General features: G+C 50.9%; 1 protein-coding gene across 4 annotated transcripts in view; it reads right to left on the bottom strand.

Annotated features, from left to right (window-relative positions):
* Nucleotides 1-21,271, bottom strand: part of PAX5 (paired box 5) — a 185,400-nt gene that overhangs the window by 158,200 nt on the left and 5,929 nt on the right. For 2 of the 4 annotated variants that reach the window (XM_070519173.1, XM_014861144.3), the window contains exons 2-4: nt 13,503-13,668; nt 7,706-7,903; nt 767-831 (exon numbers count right to left, since the gene is read on the bottom strand). In XM_070519173.1, coding sequence (XP_070375274.1) covers nt 767-831; nt 7,706-7,903; nt 13,503-13,668 — 429 coding nt within the window. Of the gene's footprint in view, nt 1-766; nt 832-7,705; nt 7,904-13,502; nt 13,669-19,731; nt 20,876-21,271 lie in introns of those variants that run through there. The other 2 variants (XM_070519174.1, XM_014861145.3) reach the window with 2 other exon arrangements.

The raw sequence follows: 21,271 nt of genomic DNA, 5'->3' as shown, positions 1-21,271 counted from the left end.
ACTGACAGGGACCGTGGCAGCCATGACTGTCAAAGGCCTGCCGAGTGGTCACCCGCTTTCTTCTAGCAGAATAACCCACCCCCAGCTGACCAGAGCGTCTCCTTTTCCCAAGTGGAGAAGTAATATGCCTTAAATAGACACATGTCTTTCTCATCTCACGATCTCGGAAGAGAAACCTCTGAACTCTCGAGTGGAAGGAGCCAGGGCTCCCATCCCGAGACGACGTCCCTGCTCTGGGGCTGCACCCGGCTCCGAGCCCACTGCGGCCGCGACCGTCTGCGGAGCGCGTGGGACTGAAGCGAGACAGAGAAAGTTTGGGAAGTTTTGCCACATCTTCGCTCAAGACTGCAAGTGCACAAAGACTTGTAGAAGGGCTGGCTGATAGAAGAAAAAACACATTCAAAACTACTTACTGACTAATGATGCAGAAAATGTTATGAATAAGTATCCCTTTCTTGATTTATTACTTTAATTATCTGACATTCTATAGACCCCCATTAGTGGATTTTTTTTTGGCTTAGATTTCAATTTTCTGTCTCATGGTGAAAGCTATTTATCATAATAATCAGTAAAATTCAAAACCTTTTAGCAGTATTTATAAAATTCATTTACCAGGTTCAGCCCTTGGAGAATGACAAAGAAGGCGCATTAGTACGTGTGCCGAAGTGTTTTATACAGAATTATCTGTCCATAAGAATGATTAAAAGTTCTTTAGAATATTTGGAGCCCATTAGATTTTCAAATTTTTTTTACAAGTTCTTCTTACCTATGCTGTGGCTGGAAGCCGGCACCGGCTGGTTGGGCGGCTGCTGCACCTTTGTCCGGATGATCCTGTGGGCAGTTGGGAAAAAATAAGTGGCTGTTTACCATCACGGAGGAGAAGAGGTGTCAGGCAGCTGTGCACGGACGACCAGAACACCCACGTCCAGCTGGGTCACGGGTCAAGCAGGTGCAGACGTGGGGGGAGATTAGGAACCCAGGCTGGGAGTTAGGGGTTGAAAGAGTGACGGGCTAACCCCAACTGAGCCCCTCCCTCCCCGGTCTTCTCTGGGAAGCGTGCCCCCTCTCCGGGCCTCAAGCGCCTCCTCAGCAGCAAGACGATGATGTGCTGAGGTTGTGAACAGCCATGGCTTTCTCAGAAGCAGCTCCGGCTCCGTGAGGAACTCACTGATGACACTGGGGAGTCCCAGGACCTCAGCCCCCGGCTGTGGGATGAAGGGACAGACCCAGGTGACATCTCTGTCCCCTGGGAGCTCTCACGCTCTGGCATCTCTGCCTTGGAGAGCCACAGGAGGAGTAACATCCCACCTGTCTGTTGGAAATTAGCACGGAGGGAAGCTATGAGTTGCTCTGAAACCAGAGAGGATGCATTAGTGCTGCCAGGAGCGGCCTGGCGTGGCTTTGCCAGGAGGAAGCCTGCCTCATACAAAACTTCATGCAAAACCCCATGCAAAGGTTCCACAGGGCTGGAAGCCAGGGGTGTCCTGGCCTGTCTCTCCAGAGACCTAGCTTCAATTCTAATATGAACTTGATTGTGCCCCTGGGCAAGTCCATTCCACTGTGGGCCTCAATACAATGAGGGAGCAGAACAGACCACTCTGCTTGCTTTAAGTAATCAAATCCTTCTCGCAAACAAAAAAAAAGATCTTACAGAAGTCCAGTTACAGAAAAGGGACAATAGTGGTCCTGCTTTCTCCCTTTGCCACCTGGCAGCTCTGATGTCCTTCTTCAGAACCTCGGGCTCTGGGAAGCTGGGTTTGTACATTTTCCCCAGGCCCTGTGCGTCAACCAGGGCCGGGCCAAAACTCCCTTTGGGGTGTCCAAGAAAGTTCCTTCCCCGGGATTTGGCAGAAGGATGAGTGGTAATGAAATATTCAGCTTCCTTGGAAAAGTTCTAATCCAGCCTCCAACTACCACCTTTTAAAAGAATATTTACTAGAGTTTTTCCTAATCATAAAAGTACTCTTTGCTCATTGTAGACTATTTGGACAAAGAGTATAAGAGGACATCTAAAACCACATTTCTGTGTATTTCTTTTACGGTAGCATTCCTGTGTAGATTTGGAACTATTCATTTTTTCGTAACAAAATCAGGATTCAACCACGTCTGCAGTTTTGTATCCTGCTCTTTGCACCCAACATTATAGGAAAAGCTTTTTCACCTTCCAGACTGTTATTTCTGGAAGTTTGTTTCAAGGCTGTACTGCGCCCCTGGCTCGTGCAAATGGAGAGGATAGAAGTGGCAGATGTCTCTCCTTCACCTCATCAGGCTGTGACCTCTGCCCTCTGTGATCTCACAGCCCGGCATCAGGCACCGAGGGCACTCAGTGGCCTTGGCTGGCAGCCTGGGATGGACGTTTCCGCTGACCCTCTGGAGCCCAGGCCACTGGAGCCTCCAGGGCCCTTTGCCCTTTTCTGATGAGTCAGCGTAAGTGTTGCCTCAAATGTATTGACTGTTTGTTTGTTTGTTTTCTCCAATATTCAACCCACTTAATTTAACTAAGCAAACAGGGAGCATCTTGACAAAGATGGGGAGTGAGGTGGTCTTTCTGACCACCTGGAATTAAGCTAGCATCTGACCTAAGTCTTGTATTTTTGCGTATGTCACCTTCTCTGTATATGTGTGTGCCTACAGAGGTATAGCAAGATAAGTGGATATAAGGATATACCAGATATAAATGTAGTTTATCTATATTATGGCTTATGTATATACAAATATATATGGTAAAATATATTGTAACTACTTCCCATCAAAGTCCACCATAAAGTCCTAACTTTTCAAAGCATTGACAGCCATTAAATTTGTCCATAAGTAAAGCAAAGAAAATTATGTTTTCCTTATTTTCCTTTTAACTATTGATAAGTCATTGGTAAAACATCATCAATTGTTATAACTCACTGAGAGGCAGCCGCGGCACAGTGAGTAAGTGCACAGTCTCCGGAACCGGACTACCAGAGTTTGAATCCCAGTTTCACAATCCGCCAGCTGCATGACCTTGGGTAAATTACTTAACTTCTCTGTGCCTCAGTTTGTTTGACTGCAAAATGGGCCTAAGAATCAGTCCTACCTCACGGGATTATTTTGAGGACTAAATTAATTAAGTACTTAAAACAGTGGCTGCCGCATAGTGGGTGCTCAGTAGATGCTGGCCATGACCTTCAGTGGTGTCTTCATAAAGATTAACAAACAGCTCCACCCTTAAAAGGTTCATATTTTCCACAAATGCCGTAAAAAGACATGGGATTCCCTGGGGAGCTGGGAGCGGAAGGCAGCCATCCCACCCGCTATTCTAAGGCTGCAGCAGGGCTGTCCTCTATGGGCGAGAGCAGAACCCCCGGGCACCCTCCAGAGCCACCCCTGGGGATGGGGATCTTGCCCTTCTGCTTGCAGCAGCTGCCAAGTAAAGAGCGAAGAGCACATCTTCCACTGAGGACAAACGGTAGCGGGAAGAACAGGACTAATCGAATCATAGCAATTCTAAAAAAAATTAAAAATAACAAGCAAGCATCAAGACTCATCACAAGAAGAGCCACACTCAGGACCTTTTCCAAACCAGAGACAGCCAGAGCTAACTGGCAGTTAACGCAAAAAGGCACAGCCTTTACTTTGCTGAGCATGAGCATGATGAATATCCTACATGGGCCAACAGAGACGGGAGCTCAGCAATCAACCAATTCCTACGAACGAGGAAACTAAAGCCTAGAGTGTTCAAGTGGCTTGCCCAGGGTCACACAGCAAGTCAGCCCAGACTCCCAGCTCCCGTGCCTGAGCGCTTCTCTTTGAGCCTCACTCAGAGGAAATAGTCCCTCCACTAAATACTTCCTATAGGAGGCGTAAAGCCTATTTGGATTCAAAATTCATTGAGAATCTGAGGATTAAAACTTCGAGGGCCGAGGGCTGTTTAAGTACTACAGACATTTGTAAGGATCCCATTTTAACATCGCCACTCCTTGGAAAGGCTAGGCCTTCTCACCAGCCCTCCCCAACACACACTTACATTGAAGGAGAAAGTAATGGTGCCTTAAAATGAAATGAGAAGACAGAGCTGGGGAAATCCCCATGCCTACCACACGGATCACACTGCCATTGGTGCAGGAAGAATCTTGGGCCATCAGCTGTGCTAAGAATCCCAAACTAGGGCTCCAGCTGGGCCATGCTGGGAGAGGGCCCACAGGTGCCGCCCAGCCTGCCGCTGAGGTGGACAAGAAAGAAGGGACGGGGACTCAGCCTCGGAAGCCTCGCCGCCCCAGCCCAGAGGAGGAGCGGAGTTTGCAAAGTGTCATCTCTGACCAGTTTGGTGTGGCCTGAACAGTATGTTGATTTTTATTTGAATTGGTTGCCAATATATGTAAGTTGGGAGGTTTTACATAAACACACGGATTTCTAGCTTCTCCTGAAAAGCCAGAACACCCAGCAATACTGGCCCCACATTCTCACATGACAACGACCAGTTGGTACTAAATACAGCTGTCCCTCGAAACTGGGAATGCCACTCGCCATCCTCATCACTTGGTCCCTGATCTAGAGCCACAGGACTGAACAGAAGAAGGAAGGCTCCGTTTGGGTCGGCTCTGGCACAGTCACCCCCGACTGCAGTCTGGCAGTTTCCAGGAACCTCTCGCACAGGTTGTGCAGCATCCCAGCTTGTATAGGTCCTTAAGAAGCCACAGAAACACGATGGTTTGTGTCTCTGGAAATCTCCCACAGCCCGACAGGACTGGTCAACCCCTTGTCAGTCATGGTTTCCCAGGCTGGTCCCCTAGAAGACAACAAGAAGGCACATACTTCTAGAGATGGACAATGGGGATGACCCACTGGCCACCGGAATAGCTGCACTCCCTCCCTGGCTGGGCGAAGGAAAAGAGTGCTGCTCAGGGAGGGAAGTGCCGGGAGAGGCAGCTAAAGGTGCCTCTCACAGGACATCTGCAAGAGGGTTCTTTAGAAGCTGCATCCATCCGTTGGAATGCAGTGGGAGCTTTGCCTTCACATGGAAATAAAACTGTGTGCTGAGATGGCTCAGGATCTCCAGCCGTGGGGGCGCGGCAACGTGAGACTGTCTCGGAAATGGAGTGGGAATGGCCTCTTCACTTCTTCTTGCCTCCCTTCTCCCAGATCCTCATTCCATTACGGGCAGAGTTCCACAGGGCGGTGGGAGAAGGACACCAGCCCTCCTCTTACCATGAGGAGACCCTGGCTCTACTCGTTCTCCAGCTCAAAATCATCATTCCTCTGCAGCCCGTCTGGGCCGCGGTTTCTATACCCGTCACAGGGTGGAGAGAACCCTTGAGGGCTGTAGGAGACCACAGACGTGAGAGCACCTTAGAGGCACAGCCAGCCAGGCCACCGGTATGATCAGGACACCCAGGCAGCCCCTGAGGCTACCCACGGCCCAAGCAACGCACCCACAGCTCCAGGGACAAAGCACCAGCTGATCCACGACTGCCCTCCACACTCCCTGAGGCTCCCCCTTCACAGCCGCCACCACTTCTGTACCCACTGTGCCCTCGTTACTTCATGTTTCTTTCAAGTAACTGACTTTTCCACTTAAATAGACTTATCTTATAAGGTAATATTAGTTCTTTACTATAAATGGGGGAGGGCTTATAAAGTTGACACACTGATTTTGTGTGCTAGTTATATATCTCTAAAATACATATAAATAAATTCATCACAAAACAATTTTCATCCTTGTATTACAGAGGCTGTAAGCTGGAGCCTTGCAAATGACTTCCGCTTGTCCCGCAAGGCATTTTTTCATTGACGTTAACTGCCACCATTTAAAAATATACAGATTTCCTATATACGAACACGCATATATACATGGACACATAAGTCCTGGCTTCTCTTTAAGAATGGAAAAAACCTGCAACCACTGGGCCACATTCCTGGCAGCATTCGGCTGGAGCTGAGAAGCAAGTGCCCCTTCGATAGGGCTTGTGCTCTCCAGTTTGCCACAGACCCAACCTTTCCCTATTGCCTTATGCCTGGCCTGCTTCACTTGTTGCCTTATCTGCCTAGCCCTACACAGGCATTAGAGTTTGGGACCCCCACGGGTAACCTACAGTTATCTTTTGAACCACCAGTTACACACACACCCTACAGCAGGGAGTCTGTGGGCTCCCACAGCCTAACCCCAGGTCCGGCAGAGACCCCCTATGGAGCAGGCTGACTAGGCAGTATGTGCCTCAGTCTACATTAGGGCGTTTGGAGACCTGGGGAAAAATCCTGTTGCTTCGTGCCATGGAAATCCTGCAATGAGCCAGGAGTAGAGAACTCACCAAGCGCCCTGGAGCCCCTCACAATCCAGAAACAGAACAGGAGCTATTTCCCTCAAACCTACCACAATTGTGGCTACCTCCTCAACAAGTCTGTGCCTAATTCGGGCAGTCCAGACCTATAAGCACATGCTGGAATCCCACTCTGGACAAAGAGGACTTCTCGAACAGAGACTAAGACACTGTGTGCCTGGATCCCTTCTCTCTTCTCGGCACCGTGCATGATGTCAGGGCTGTGGTGAAGGTTTGCTGAGAAACGAAAAACAGGCTAACGGTCCATGAGAGAGCAGGCCTCAGCATGTCAACACACATACTCACACAGTGACTCTGTGCATCTGAGTCAGCACAGCAGGAATGACTGTGGGGACCAGGCGGATCTCAGACACATTCTAGTATGACTACCTCTTCCTGCTGGGGGTGAGGGATCCCCTGTCCCAGATAGGTTCTGCACTGACAAGGGTAAGGTGTGACCTTGAAGAAATGGGAACCACTCAAGTTTTCAGTCTGCTGCCTTCTCTTTTCTTTGTGGAGTTTAGAGAACAATCATTTCTGATCGTCTTACAACTTCATACCTGACTCTACGGGTTTCAGTGGAGTGGAGACTGCGCCATCCACCATGGAAAACTTTCAGGGATTTCTTTTAAAAGCTCTGAGAGCTCTGCTAGATGTATCCTGGGTCAGACTGGAGAGGAGAAGGAGCCATGCAGCTCCCAGGAAGATCCCAAGCCTGGTACCCACGGTATTTCTCTGGGTCTTTCTATCCATGGGTGAGATCTGGGGCAACTGGGGAGAGGGCAACTCCCAAACTCCACAGCATCTCAGCGTCCCAGATGTCACTCCTGGAGATCACAGCCCCACGTCAGACCCACCAGGGCCACGGGCTCAGAGACAGGAAGAGCTTTGTCAAGGTCACACTTCGAGTTTACATCAGAGCTGGGACAAGGGGCTCAGTCTCCCACCTCCAGGTCAGAGCTCAGCTCCCCACACTCAGTGGCTCAACCTCTGCCCAAACTAGATGCAAGAACGTTCTTCCTGGGAAGCTCGGAGATGGGCCAGTGCTGAGACCTTGAACCTGGGCTTGCAAGGAAGTGACACTTGTGAAAGCCTAATCAGGACAATTCACTAAGTGCTCCACACACAGAGTTGGGTGGTGAAGGGAGTGACGGTAATCACTCTGGGCTCAGAAGAATCTCAAGCAGCCAGGGTGTTGGCATGGCCTCCTCTCCCTGGGCCGAGGACTCCTCCCACCTTGGGAAGAAGAAGAGAATAGCGATAGAGAGATTCATCCGGCCCATTAGCATCCCTCCGCCCGTGACCTCTAAGGGGCTTTGGTGAAAGGAGAGACCAGATCTGTAGGGAAGGCACACACAGAGTCCCCAGGATCCCCCACTCCACCCAGATCCCTAGCCCCCCAGGCATCAGCCCCTCACCTGTTGATGGAGCTGACGCTGGGCACGGTGTCATTGTCACACACGCGTTCTGCTAGCAGCCGGTCCCTGATCTCCCAGGCAAACATGGTGGGATTTTGGCGTTTATACTCAGCGATTTTTTCCACCACTTTGGGTGTGGCGACCTTTGGTTTGGATCCTCCAATTACCCCAGGCTTGATGCTCCCCGTCTCGTAATACCTAAGACCCAAGGAGAAAGGAGCTTAGCCATGAGGAACCAGCAAAACGGATATTGGCAACAAAAGAACAGACTACTCCATCCAGAGCTGCACTGTCCAGTACAGTAGCCACCAGCCACATGAGGCCGTTGAACATTGAAACTTGGCTTGTTTGAATTCAGATGTGCAGTATGCATAAGATACACACCAGATTTTCAAAATTCAATACCAAAAAAGAATGTAAAATATCTCATTAGTAATTCTAATATTGCTTATATGCTGACATGATAATATTTTTAATATATTGGGTTAAATAAAACATATAATTAAAATTAATTATATCTGTTTCTTTTTTTAATGTGGTACTAGAAAATTTTAAATATCACATATGGTTCACATTATATTCCTATTGGTCAGTGCTAGTCAGGATGCTATGCAATAATTAATTAATTAATTCTGTCACATTGATCTTACAGTTCACAGAAAACTTTCCAGTCATTTTTCCCATTGGATCCCCACAGCAGTTGTAAAGGACATAAATGTTCTGACTGAAGGAGAGAATGAATAAATGAATAGGCGCTCATCCACATGTATAAAACAGAGATCCACAGGGGTTTGATGACGTGCCCAGGGCCACACAAGGCCAAGTGGCCAAGCCAGGACTGTGGCTCGGACTCCTGAGCTAAAATTTCCCCAGAAAGTTGGCTTGTGCCTTTAATTTGCCCGTTCTCCCATCCCCTAGAAGATTCCTCTGCATTCTGTGAAACCATCCCCTAAAATGCAACTTATTTTTCCATAAGAGAAAAACAATAACCCTGGTGTAAAATTAAAGAGAGTGTCAGATTCCAGAATTAACTGGAAACATGTGTTATATGTAAGTCAAAACCCAAGCAGTCAAAAAACCAACCACAAGTCACAGCAGGTCTTCCAGGGACTTCCCTGAGGTAAATTGCTGTTTCTAAGGACATTTCCATGCTATCAGCTCTTCCTCGTTAACGCAAATAGGATGTCAGGGTTTTACAGCAAAACCGAGACCAGGGAGAAGAGTGCCATGAAAGATCATTTCAGGGGAAAAAAATTACTTGATTTCTTTTCTGAATCTCAGCCTTCGCTGGATGTCTCTCTCAACATTTACAGAGGGATTCTTGACTTCCTCTTGCAAAGGAGATTATCTCACAGTAGAAATGTTTTTTAACCAAAACGACATTTTAGAAATGACTGGTAATTTTTAAACCTAACAAGAATTTATAACAGATAAGGGAAAGAGGCGATTCTCCCGTGGGATGAGGGAGAAATATTACCCAGGAATAACGACTGGTTACATTTAAAGAGATGCGAAGTCTCAGCCTGGCTGAGGCTGGTTGGGGCCAAGTTAGCGAATATTCTAGAAACAGATGAAACAATTTAGGAGTGGAGATGTGGAGGTGGAAATTCTATTTTTCATTGAGAAGAGTGAGTCATGTACAAATTCAGACCGTAAGGCAAAACTCAACCTATCCCCCCTCTTTCTGTAATTGCTGGAAAATTGTTATTAGTCACAAACACGTTTTTAGACATATCCAAAAAAATACTTTTTTTTCCAGAAGTCTAGAAAAGTACCTAAATCAAGGCACACAGCAGTCTCTGCAGCCTCCAATTATCCTTTCAATTTCACAATAGGAAGTCATTTGTTACTATCAGCACAACTCATTCAGGTACTAACAGTTGACAGAGCTCTTCCTTGAATTGTCTTGATCCTCACACCAATCCTGAGAGGCCAGCAGAGTTTTATAGAAAAGAAAATCAATGCTCAGAAGACTAAGCAACTTGCCCAGCTCCCCTCTGGAAGTCAGAGGCAGCCCCAGCTTTCAAACCAGACTCTGAATCCAGTGCTCTTCCCACTAGAGCAAACTCCCGCTTTGGTTGTAAAAAATCAAATAATTATAATCCTTTGCAATTGTAGAGAGCTTTACTGTTTACCCGGCATTTTCACATGCATCTTTTAATTCATTCACTCACTCACTCAGTCGTCACCAGGAGCCTGGTATGGCAGGCACTGTCTTGAGGCAGGGGTCACAGACACATAGACATCCCTGTGCTGGGTGCTCAAAGTATGTCAGTTGAATGAAACTGCAAAATTCACGCAGCAACTCTGTGAGGGCGGCAGGATGAAGCCCCTGCCCCACTTGCCCTGCGACATGGCTGGGGGTGGCAGCGCCCAGGGCTCTCACTAGCCATCCCCCTGAGCAGTGCCAGCCATAGGAGGCTGCGGTCTTGACACAAGAGGTCTCTGTCTTCCTTTTTTTTTTTTTTAAGATTGGCTCCTGAGCTAACATCTGTTGCCAATCTTCTTTTTTTTTCTTCTTCTCCCCAAAGCCCCCTGGTACACAGTCATATATTCAGTTGTGAGTGCCTCTGACTGTGCTATGTGGGACACCGCCTCAGCGTGGCCTGATGAGCAGTGCCATGTCCGCGCCCAGGATCCGAACCAGTGAAACCCCAGGCCACCAAAGCAGAGCGCACTAACTTAACCACTCGGCCACGGAGCCAGCCCCTCTCTGTCTTCCTTTTGATTGACACATGGGCCAGGCACTTAGAAGGCAACCCAGACCGTCCTGGAAACCCCAACTAGCAACTGTGTCAAGTGAGGATTCAGACTAAGTAACTGCCCTTTCACCTCATCAAAACAGCCATGCAGCCCTTTGGCTTACACACAACAGCTGAACAGCAGCCACCAACACACAGTAGTTCAGTGCAAAGAGCATTAGTTTGGGAGTCAAGAGGTGTAGGTGCTAGTCAGTTACTCTGATTCTAACTCACTGTGTGACCTTGGCCAACTCACTTAGCTTCTCTGGGCCTCAGTTATCCCATGTGTATAATAAGGGAAGGATGTCTGTCCTGCCTGCCTGCAGGGCTGTTGTGAAGACCAAAATACAGAATGGTTAAGAAAAAGCTTTGCAAAACATGAAGAGCATGTGTTGTAGATTAAAATCTTCTGAGTGTTTATTACCGTGTAACATGCCACCCAACCCCAAACGGCCTGAACTTGCCAGCCAGGCTCCAGTGACAGAAGACAACAGCCAGGCTTTCAGATGGATTTAAATGGGCCTCACATGCCACCGGGCTGTGCCTCTCGAGCCCCTCTGGGGCCTTAGGCTCTGTGGACTGAATGCCCACACTGCTGGCAGACCACCACCTTTCCGAGATGACGGGGGTCCCTGCCTGCCCCAGGGACTCTGCCTGCTTTGCCGTGCAGCCTCTGAAAACCACAGCCACCGCGCAGCACATGCTCTCTACAATCTGTCACCCCATGTGCACCCATCAAATTCTTCAGTGACCAAAAAGAATCAGTGGATGTAACAGCCCCCGTTCACAAATTCCCAGTCACACTGTTATTTAGGGCTGAACTTGTTTCTTAAAAGGCAGTTCTAATTAGAGTGACATTTTGTCCACTGTGGTTCTTAGTTATGAAAATAATGAGCTATGAAATTCCAATTTATTGTTGACAACTTAAACGGCCAGGCACCGGAGCGGCGCGTAACTTCCGAGTGCCTCTCCACCTAGTGACAAATCTATTCTGGGCCACGGGAGGCTGCTGCTGGGCCTGGGAGGGTCCCTGTCCCCTTCAGCCTCCAGGGGAGATTGGAGTGCTCTGGGGGACCAGAACACGAGGACCCAGCATCTGGATGTCCCCTCAGAGGAGGGCTCAGCATCGTGCCCTGAGAAGATTTCAAATAACAAGCAAAATGTCGGCTCAGCAACGATGTCTCAGCAAAAACAAAGGAAGGGCCTTCTTTTTCTCTCTCTCTCCCTCGGTACAATGAAGAGGCTTCCCCAGAACATACCTAAGATCCATTCAGCTCTAGAAGCCTGACACTGAGACAGTCTAAAATATTTCTTTTCTCTCTCTCTCCTTCTCTCTCCTTCAATCTTGTCTTCATTTCTCTTTCTGTTTCTTTTTTTTTTATCATTCTCTTTTCCCTTTGTCTTCTTTTTTCTCTTTCTCTTTTCTCTATCCGCCTCTCTTCTATTTTTCTTCTTCTACTCTCGCTCCTATCCTCTCGCCAAACCACTATCTCACAAGAGCACCATGCTGATGTCCTGCCTTCGTCCCTGAACCCCCACTGGGGCTCACTGGCTGCTGAGCGCTAACAGAAGTGGAGCTCACAGCCTCCACGGAGAAGATGGCCCCACGATGGGCAGGAGGATGAGGAATAAACACAGGGACCAAGGTCCCTAAAGGGGCTGACAGACCTCTGGCCCTGAAACTTCTTCCCCTAGCTTCCAGCAAGCCTCCCCAAGGTTAGAAACTGTCGCTCCAGGGCTGGCCCCGTGGCCGAGTGGTTAAGTTCATGTGCTCTGCTGCAGGCGGCCCAGTGTTTCGTTGGTTCGAATCCTGGGCGTGGACATGGCACTGCTCATCAAACCACCATGAGGCAGCGTCCCACATGCCACAACTAGAAGGACCCACAACGAAGAATATACAACTAGGTACTGGGGGGTTTTGGGGGAAAAAGGAAGAAAATAAAATCTTTAAAAAAAAAAAAACTGTCGCTCCCTTCATCTGAAAGAATTTCTTAAATTTCAGCAGATAGAAGGGAAAGAGCACCAGAAAGTCATGCAGTGACTGACATACTTCAAAACCAGTATTTTTGATTCAGGCATCCATTCTCAAACCATAATGCGAGCCACAGGACAAAGGTTGCTTTCTGACCCAGGGAGAGGAATCCTGAGAAAGCATCAAACAGCTAAAGCTGAGAATGCTTCTGGCTGCCGGAGCAGACCTATAACAACTTCCCTGAAACAAACCTGTGGCTTGAGTTTGGGGTGAGGTGAGACGCATGTGGTCTGGGAGGCCTTTGGGCCTCTTCCCAGCCAAGCGCGGACTGGTCGCATGGACCGAGGTCAGTTACTTTGCCTTTCTAGGTTTGTTTCCTCGTCTCAGAACTCGCTTCCCTGGGTCATGCTGAGGCTCCCCCAGGAGCGCTAACACGCTGCCCAGCCCTCTGGGAGAAACAGCATGTTGGTACTTTGCTTGCAGCAAATTACCAGGTCAAGTGGCAACTTTCAAATGTCAGATTTGAGTTCATGTTTGTTTGTTTGGGGTTTTTTTTTCTTCCCTAATTTAATATATACTTAGGATGTCCATCACTACGAAGGAAACAAAACATACAGAAGGGAAATATGGCAGCCGATGATAACCCAAAACTGAAAATGACAGCTGACTTTTAAAAATGGAGTGTGCTTTTTGCAAACGTTGAAATGAAACATCGAACTCCGGTTACATGACCTTATACCTTGCGGATTCTCCATCCAGGCCTGCCCAAGCCCTCGGCTCACCCAAGATGTGTAGCACAAATTCCCAAGAACCTCTTACTCGGGTTCTTTGGAATAATTTGCCAGGCTTTCAGAAGACAGGTCATCCCTCCCGACTCAGGCACCTTGTTCCACATGTCACTTGATACAGGGTGACTTTGAATTGAATGGCCTCAAAAGGGCTTTGCAGACTCTAAAGTGCTGTGCATGTGGAGTGAAGTGCCACTGTGACTCTCACTATGACACTGGCACATCGGACAGAGGCCGGGTTGTGTTTGAGTTCATTATTTGAAAAGCCAAGGGGAGCCTGGAGCCCCTGCCTTTACCTGCCAAGGATTTTGCTGACACAACCATGGCTGACTCGAAGCTGCCTGGAGATGTCGCAGGGCCTGACACCTTGATGAGCAAGTTCCACTATCCTCTGTCGGACTACATCCGGGAGTGGCCGTCCGTTCACAAAAACCCCCCCAAGCTGATTCACTCCTCCATGTCCTGAAACAGATCAGAAACAAAAGGCAAGGAAAAGAGCAGTTAGAACCAGTCACACAGCGGGAGCGCCTGAGAGCCCCAGGGCCTCTCTGATGGGAAATGGCCGCAGGCCGGATGCGCCGGGCCTGGAGTCAGCTGGTGCGGGCTACATGAGCACCTCAGACTGCTTTCAAAAATTAATCTTAGCCTTTGTCCATCTTCGCCGGGTCAGTTGGGCTATTGACAGCAAGCATCCCGATACTGTTTCCTTTAGTTGCTAGCATTTTCCTTGTAATTTTTTTTAACAGTGGAATATGCAAAGATTTCAATCAATACTAGGGACACAACTTACTACATACATGATGCTCAGGTCTAAGGAAGATCCTGGGGAGAAAATACGTTTAAAAATACATTAAATTTAAACAGATTTTTAGAAATAAAACTCTTTCCTTTTAACAAACTCTTTAAATGTGAAAAGGATGGAGCCGGCCTGGTGGTATAGTGATTAAGTTCGCATGCTCTGCTTCAGCAGCCCAGGGTTCATGGGTTTGGATCCCAGGCACGGACCTACACACAGCTCATCAAGCCATGCTGTGGCAGCATCCCACATACAAAATGGAGGAAGATGGGCACAGATGTTAGCTCAGCGACAATCTTCTTCAAGCAAAAAGAGTAAGATTGATAATGGATGTTAGCTTAGGGCTAGTCTTCCTCACACACACACAAAAAATGAGATGGACTATTTCAATAAACCTAGATCTCGAAAAAAAATGTTTTTTAAATCAACAGTCTGACTCAAGGGCTAAAGACTTAAAAATTTTTTAAATAGTGTCTGCAGAGTACAGAGAGAAAATCCAACCACTGCCTTGACAAAAACACAGTTTTTAAGAAAGTGAGGCTTATAATCTCAATAAAGGGGGAAAAAAACAAATTAACAAAAAAGGTGAGGCTGACATGCAGACTAGACACTGCACCCTCTCGGAGCACACAAAAGAAATGGGTCAGAGGATGACATCGCACTCTACTGCATCAGGATCTGTTGTAAGAGTTTCCCTGGAATTTTTGGAGGGTTTTGCAATTGACAAGCAGCTGTAAGTTAGTCCAGGGGAAATAAAGAAGCCAGAGAAGGCTTCTGAGTCCCAGGTTTTACAAAGGCTCTGGATGGATTTTAAGAGGAATCCAGGAAAGAATCTCGCCTCTCTGACATCACGGTCCAGCTGGAGGGAAACAGGGATCCCAGTAACTGGAAGAGCCACCCCAGGAAACACAGAGTGATCCCATGTAGCAACATCACCGATCTTGTAGTTGTTAATCAGCCACTAACTAACACCGCTGAGGACTGTCAAAGCTGAAAGCCAAGTCCAAGCCTTTACCAATGCTGCTGGCAGCCCAGAGGCCAAGGAGGGGGCAGTCTCCTCTTAAGTGGGACTTGCCCGAGACTGGACTATACCAGGGACCAGGGCGTCTCAGAGGCCACACTCACACACACACACACATACACACACTCCAACTCTAAAACACAAAATAGCCCCCTCCTCTCAGCCATTCCTTCTCAGCACTCAACGACTATCCAGGTTCATGAACAGTACCTGAAATGGAGGGGGAAAAAACACCCGTAACATAACCTATTTCCTAAAAACTGCCAAAGCAATTCACTGATGTTTCCCATGAGAGTCCAAATTGAACATTTCTCAAAATGTCCAGGCTCAGGCTGATTTCAAGGACAAACACGATTTCATATACAACAACAGCACTTAATTCTGGTTCTAAGCTGAATTTCTCTCGGGTTTTCAAAGTGAGCTTTAATCGCCTTTGATTGTTCTAAAACACTCCAGACATGACAAGAAGGAAAACCATCCTGAATTGAGTTTTGCAGTTAGGAACGCGACTGCACTGTCACCTAAAACAGAAAGACTGCAGCCGCCCCGGCCGAGGGCCTTAAGAAGGCTTTGTTCTGGGGTTGGGAGCACCTAATAAAAAAGGGTTGTACGGATCTTTCAAAAACAGGCTGGAATTAAGGACAAAATAAATTCAAAACTGGTACAAGCTCATCTGAGACGACAAAAAGGAAGCTAAAAGCTCCCAGCACACTTTTCAGATAACCTGTTGGTCTAGGCATTGAGGCCCATGCACACTAGCCTGTTCCCCATACCACTGGCAATTTAAACTTTCTGCTCAAAACATAGTGGCAACCTTCAGAGGACTTAAGTTCCACGAGTAGTCCTGTAGGACATCTGTGAGCTTTTGGAACCATTTGTATCATGAAAAAAACCCCAAGCCAAGGGTCAGACACTCTACGTGAGAGCAGGTCCCAAAACCCGCTACCCTTGACCACAAAGGCTAGGCCACCAATGTTCTTCCAGACTCTGATCCACATGTCCACAGCTGACACCAGACCCAGGATGCCCTGGGAGCCCCTCACCTCCCTCAACGTCCTGGCAAGGCCCCGGACCAACTTGGCCCTTTCTGCCTCCGTCACAGTCCTGTTCAATAGAGCATTTAGAGGCGGGTGGGCCAGTGATTTTAAACTATAGTCGAGAAGGCAATGTCTCCCACTTACCCTGAGACTAGAAAGAAGTGAAACCTGGAAGCTGAGAGAGGGGAGGCAGGACAGGAAAAGAAATAGGGAAAAGAGACCTGTGAGGGGAAGGTGCAGAGGGGGAGCTAAACGAGACAGACAGCAAGGAGAGAGAGCCTGGAAGGGAAGCCTCCGGTGAGGAACCAAGAGGAGGAGAAAAAAGAATGGACCAGCCAGAACAGGCAAAGAAAAGAAAGGTGAGTGTGGTGTACAGTGGGAGGCAAGAAGATGAGAAGAGAAAATGGAGGAAGCCCAGTATGAGGGCATGTGGAGGACAGGGGACTTCTGTGGATGGGGACCTTTGTTGGCTGGGACCCCAGCTCCAGCCCTACATCTCTTCAGAGAACCCAAGTCCCAGCCTATACTTCCTATGGACTCCAGCTGGGTGAGCACTCAGCCCATGGGGGCTGCTGGGGGGAGACACGACTCAGCTACACTTCTCAGGGTCAAATAGAATTTACAGAGACACTGACAAGAAGACAGATGCAAACAAATCAAGGCAAAGACCAGGAAACAGACACACAGATACAAGGGAAACACAACCGAGCCCCAGAGGGCAGACAGAACAGGATTTGGAGGAGGGTAGAGGGAGAAGGATTGAATTGCAGATGCCCCTGGGGCCTTCGTGGCTCTGGTCTGTAAGGGGCTGGCCTCCACAGATGCTCCTCGGGCCCTGATAAGGACGTGCCGCCCACCAGGAGCCCTGTCCACACCCCAAAGACCATGGCCGGGCAAAGGTCTTAGGGAGAGGGTCTCTGCTGACTCAGCAGCAGATTGAACACCAGGACACACAGAGTCATTGTAATTCCTCCTAGTGGCACTGAAGAGGATGAATGAAAGGACACACAGACATGCAAACAGAAATACAGGGAAAGGGCAGGGATGAAATCTCCTTAACAGACTCTCTGACAGACAGGTGCTGACGCACATGGACAGTTGGGCCATGGATACAGATATAGTTAAACCAGACAGAGAGAGCGCCTTACACAGGTGTGTACCCACCCAGACAGTACACTGCCCTCCCTCCAGAATCCAAGTCCCTCTTCCTCCCCTTCTGTGAATGCTCGAAGACCCAAGAACCAGCTCCAGCTTTGCCCATGTGAACTTCCTGTCAGTCCTTTTGTCTCTCTGACTGCAATATCATACTCTGTAAAATGGGTGTAGCTGAAGGTTTAGAAGATACTCAGGTAGGAGACTGGCTATAAAAGTGCTTTAAAACTGGTAACCACACCTGGGGGAGGAAAACATCTGGGGAGGGGGTGGGAGGCCAGTGCGCTGATGAAAATGATGAGTCTGAAATAGGGAGTGGGGGAAGGGAAACTCAGAAGCCCATTTCCTGGCAGTGCCTGCCCCTCCTCCCAACACCACTGTCCCACAAGAGCTGTCCTGCTCAAACGGGGGCAAGTAAGGGGCAGAAACTGACCAGGGCCAGAATCAAAGACGAGGAGGTGGGACTTGGTCTGAGCCCCTACTACCCAGGTGACCTCTCAGAATCTACCATACAACTGGCCCCCCATCACCAACAAATTGGGGCCCCAGAGCAGGCCTGCATTGTGCAAGCAAATAGCTTTGGGAGTCAGAACCAAGGGCACTTCCAGAAAAGCTAGCTCTGGAAGCTAGGCTGGCTGGGGCCCAGCCCCCACCGAGCTGCCGGGGAGAATGAAAATGGGAGGAGGGAGCGCTTCTCTAGGAGGAGGCAGATGAAGGCCAGGACAAGGAGAGACAGAGACACAGGCATTAGTAGTCGGCTAACCAGCACCTGGAAGGAGCTGCCGTCTGCACCCTCATGCACAGCCGAGAGACCACCGGGTCTGATGCTATCTCCCCGAGGGCCCCAGCACGACCTCCGGCCGCTGGGTTCTGCACAGAAGGAGGCAGTGAGGATCTGTGGATTCCCGCCAGCGAGAAGAGAAGTGCAGGGGCCAGCCCTCCCCATTTTGTCCCCCAGTCGCTCCTTGGCTGAGCTAAGGGTTTGCCCGTCTCTCAGAGTATCGACCCCAACTCGTTTGTTTCCTGTCTCACTCTGCGAGATCAGAGCTTCCCCCGAGCCCGGCTCAGGTCTGCACAGGAGCCGGCTACCCGGGGCGCTGGGGTCACTATGGACTGGAAACCGTTTTGGCACAGGCCCCAAACGGTGAGGAATCGTTTGGGCTGGGACTCGAGTAAGCAGCTTCTCCGGGTAAATCTCCCCACCGCTTTGGTAGATTACCTCGGACTCGGGAAATTGACACAAAGAGAAACTGACCTGCCCGCAGCCAGCCCCGGCAGCCTAGATCAGCATTTCCTTGCCTAACAGACCACTCGCCCTCCGGGGCAGAAAGGGACATATTCGCACAGGAAAGCTCGCCTTCTCTCCAGCCGGGTCTCTGTTGCCTTTGTTAAATAGGGGACCCAGGGCTGGGTGAGCGGGATCCTGGGCTGAGAGGAACCTAGCTTGGGGCGGGGGGGCGCTCTCAGCCCGGGAGGAACGCCCTGACCTGCGGCTCGTCGGGACCCGAGCTGGGTACCCGGCTGGATGCCGCCAAAGCCTGGCGGCTTGCTCCGGCCCAGCTCTGCAGCGGCAAAGAGAAACACGATTCGTTCCACTTGGAATTTCCTCGAAATCTCCGAATCCAATCCGGCGTTAACTCACCGTGAGGGGAGCGCTCATCTCACTGGAGGCTGTGTTAATGGGTGATCTGGCAGATCCCAGCGGGCCAGGCAGCTGAACTGGCTTCCCCGCTCCCAAAACGACCCTTCCCGTCTCCTACACACTCGGCGTCTTTCAGAAGGCGGGGGGCGCCTGGATGGTGACTAATTGGCTTCTACGTCTTGATTTTTTTTTTTTTAAGGGAGAACGATCATGAGGGAAGCGTCCTGTAGAGAAGGACTTGATGGTGTCTTAAGGATCTCTGTATGAACTGGCTGCTTCTAAGCAGAAGCTCAGCTCAGGGACCACTATTTCGTTTATTTTTCAAATCCCACTCCTCCACTCGAGGACGCCTTTAGAGTTCTGGACCTGGTGTCTCACTTGCTCTCAATCTCTTCCTCCACATACACAAGCACACAGGCACTGGTCGGGGTCCCACTACCCCTCCAAGCACTAGTCTTGTTCAGCCTCACTGCTGAAAAAGGTGCCATCGGGGTTGGGTTGTGGGGCTGTATGAGACCCAAATTGACCTCTCCCTACAACTTCGTGCCCTCCAACTAGCCTGGCCAGAGCCCTCTCCTGGTCCCAGCCAGGATTCTCCTGGCACACTGAGATGTCGCTGCCAGAGCCCACCAAAGGCTGCAGCTCGCTGCCTGCAATACGTGTTGCTGGAGGCGGGATTCCCGGTGCCCAGTGCTGCGGCCCGGGATGCCAGGCACTTGTTCCACATGCCCTGCCCTGGGAGACCTGCACTCTGCAAACTTGACTGTGCAGCTACAGAAGTCCTGGGTCCTCCCGGACTTAGTACCTGCCCCGCGGTCCGGCATCCCCAACCCGTCCCGGCCAGGGAGTGAGAGAAGCGAGCTCGCCGCCTACTTACTATGCATGGATGCAAACGGGTCGTGCTTACAGTGTATTTCCATCGGGGCGCTCCAGACTGCAGGCCGGCCCACGCCGCCGCCTCCCGGCGCCAGGGGGCTGCCCAGTGGGGCTGGGGAGCCGCGCCGTCAGGCCAGGCACTGTAAGAGCTGGGCTCAGAAAATGCCGCTGGAGCTTTGGGGCCTCTCTCAGAGCCTCCCGGCCGGAGACCGCCGATTGCTGCGCCTGGAGGCAGGAACGGCGTTACTGCAGTCCGGCTGCCAGCGGACGCCCAACTCCTGGTGGCTTCCCTCCTGGGCTGGCTCAGGCGGCGGCTCCGGACCCTTCTCGGGGTAGCTGCGGCCAAGGCGCGCGCAGCCTCGGGGGCATAGCGTAGAGGCCCGGTTCCGGGACGGCTAGGAGTCCCCGGCCTCCGGTAGGAGCGGCTTGGAGGAGGCCTGCGGGACACGCAGCCCTTGGCTCACTCGGGGCGCAGCGAGGCCCGCGGGCTGCCAGGCTGGTTCCGCGGCCTCACTGCCTCTGGAGTCTCCTCGACCTCTCGGTCTACCCGGATCCTTTCTCTCTCTGCTTCCCTGAGTCTCTGCGCCTCGCACTTGCCACCTCAGCCTCTCTCCACCGGGCTCTCCGACGTCTCGAACGAAGTTGCAAAGAACTTCCTCTCCGGCCGTGCTGGGGCCCCGGCGGTTTCGGAGACGCTTCCGCCGCTGACTCTGGGGCCGAGACTCCAGAGGCCCCGGGAGCTTGCAGCCCTCACGCCCGGGACCCGCTATCTTCAAAGTTCCCGCGGGCCCCGCTGCTCCCCCATCGCTGTGACCAGCATGGGGACAACAGCGACGGTCTCTTCCTCGCCTGAGTATCTGCCTCGCGCCCACCAACTCTTCGAGCCCCGCTGCCCTCTCTCGGGGGTCTGGTTCGACTGTCTTTCAGCTGCCTCTTCCAGGACGGCCGCCTCGCCTGCCCCAGGCGTGGAGCGAGGGACAGAGGAGAGAGCCGAAGGTCCCTTCCACCAAGGCCGCCGGGACTGCCGGTGCTGAGATGGAGTCGCTGTCGGCTTTGACTGCCCGCGCTTCCGCCGCCGCCGCCGGCGCTAGCCCTCCGCCTGCTCGGCGCGCACAGTGCGCCACCGCGCCGCCCCGGAGCCGCTTTCAGGACCCGCTGCGTGTGGACAGCGCCGCCCGGGGCTCAGCCTCCCTCCGGGCGGGGGCGGGGGCGGGGCGGGGACTAACCTGCCAATCACGCTTCACCAAGCCAATCAGAGCGGAGGCAGCCGGCCCTGGCCCGAGACACCGCTCCATTGGCCGAACAACCGGCGGGCTCCGCCTGATTAGCCGATACCTGAGCAATGGGAGAGAATGGGGGGCGTGGCCCAGGCGGCGGCGCCACGTTCATTGACAAACGCGCGGGGCGAAGGCCTAGTGGAGCGCGGAGGGAGGAGGGGGAAGGGGATCCACGCAGCGTGGAGAGTCCCGCAGCAGGTCCCGCGGGAGCCTGGCCTCCTCGCAGCGGCGTAGAGACCGTGGGACGTCCTGAGGGATTGGGGG

This window comes from Equus asinus, chromosome 10 (assembly GCF_041296235.1).
Source record: "Equus asinus isolate D_3611 breed Donkey chromosome 10, EquAss-T2T_v2, whole genome shotgun sequence".
In the NCBI taxonomy this organism is placed as follows: domain Eukaryota; kingdom Metazoa; phylum Chordata; class Mammalia; order Perissodactyla; family Equidae; genus Equus; species Equus asinus.
The sequence above is the reverse complement of the archived record's forward strand: the minus strand, read 5'-3'. Positions and strand labels throughout refer to the sequence as shown.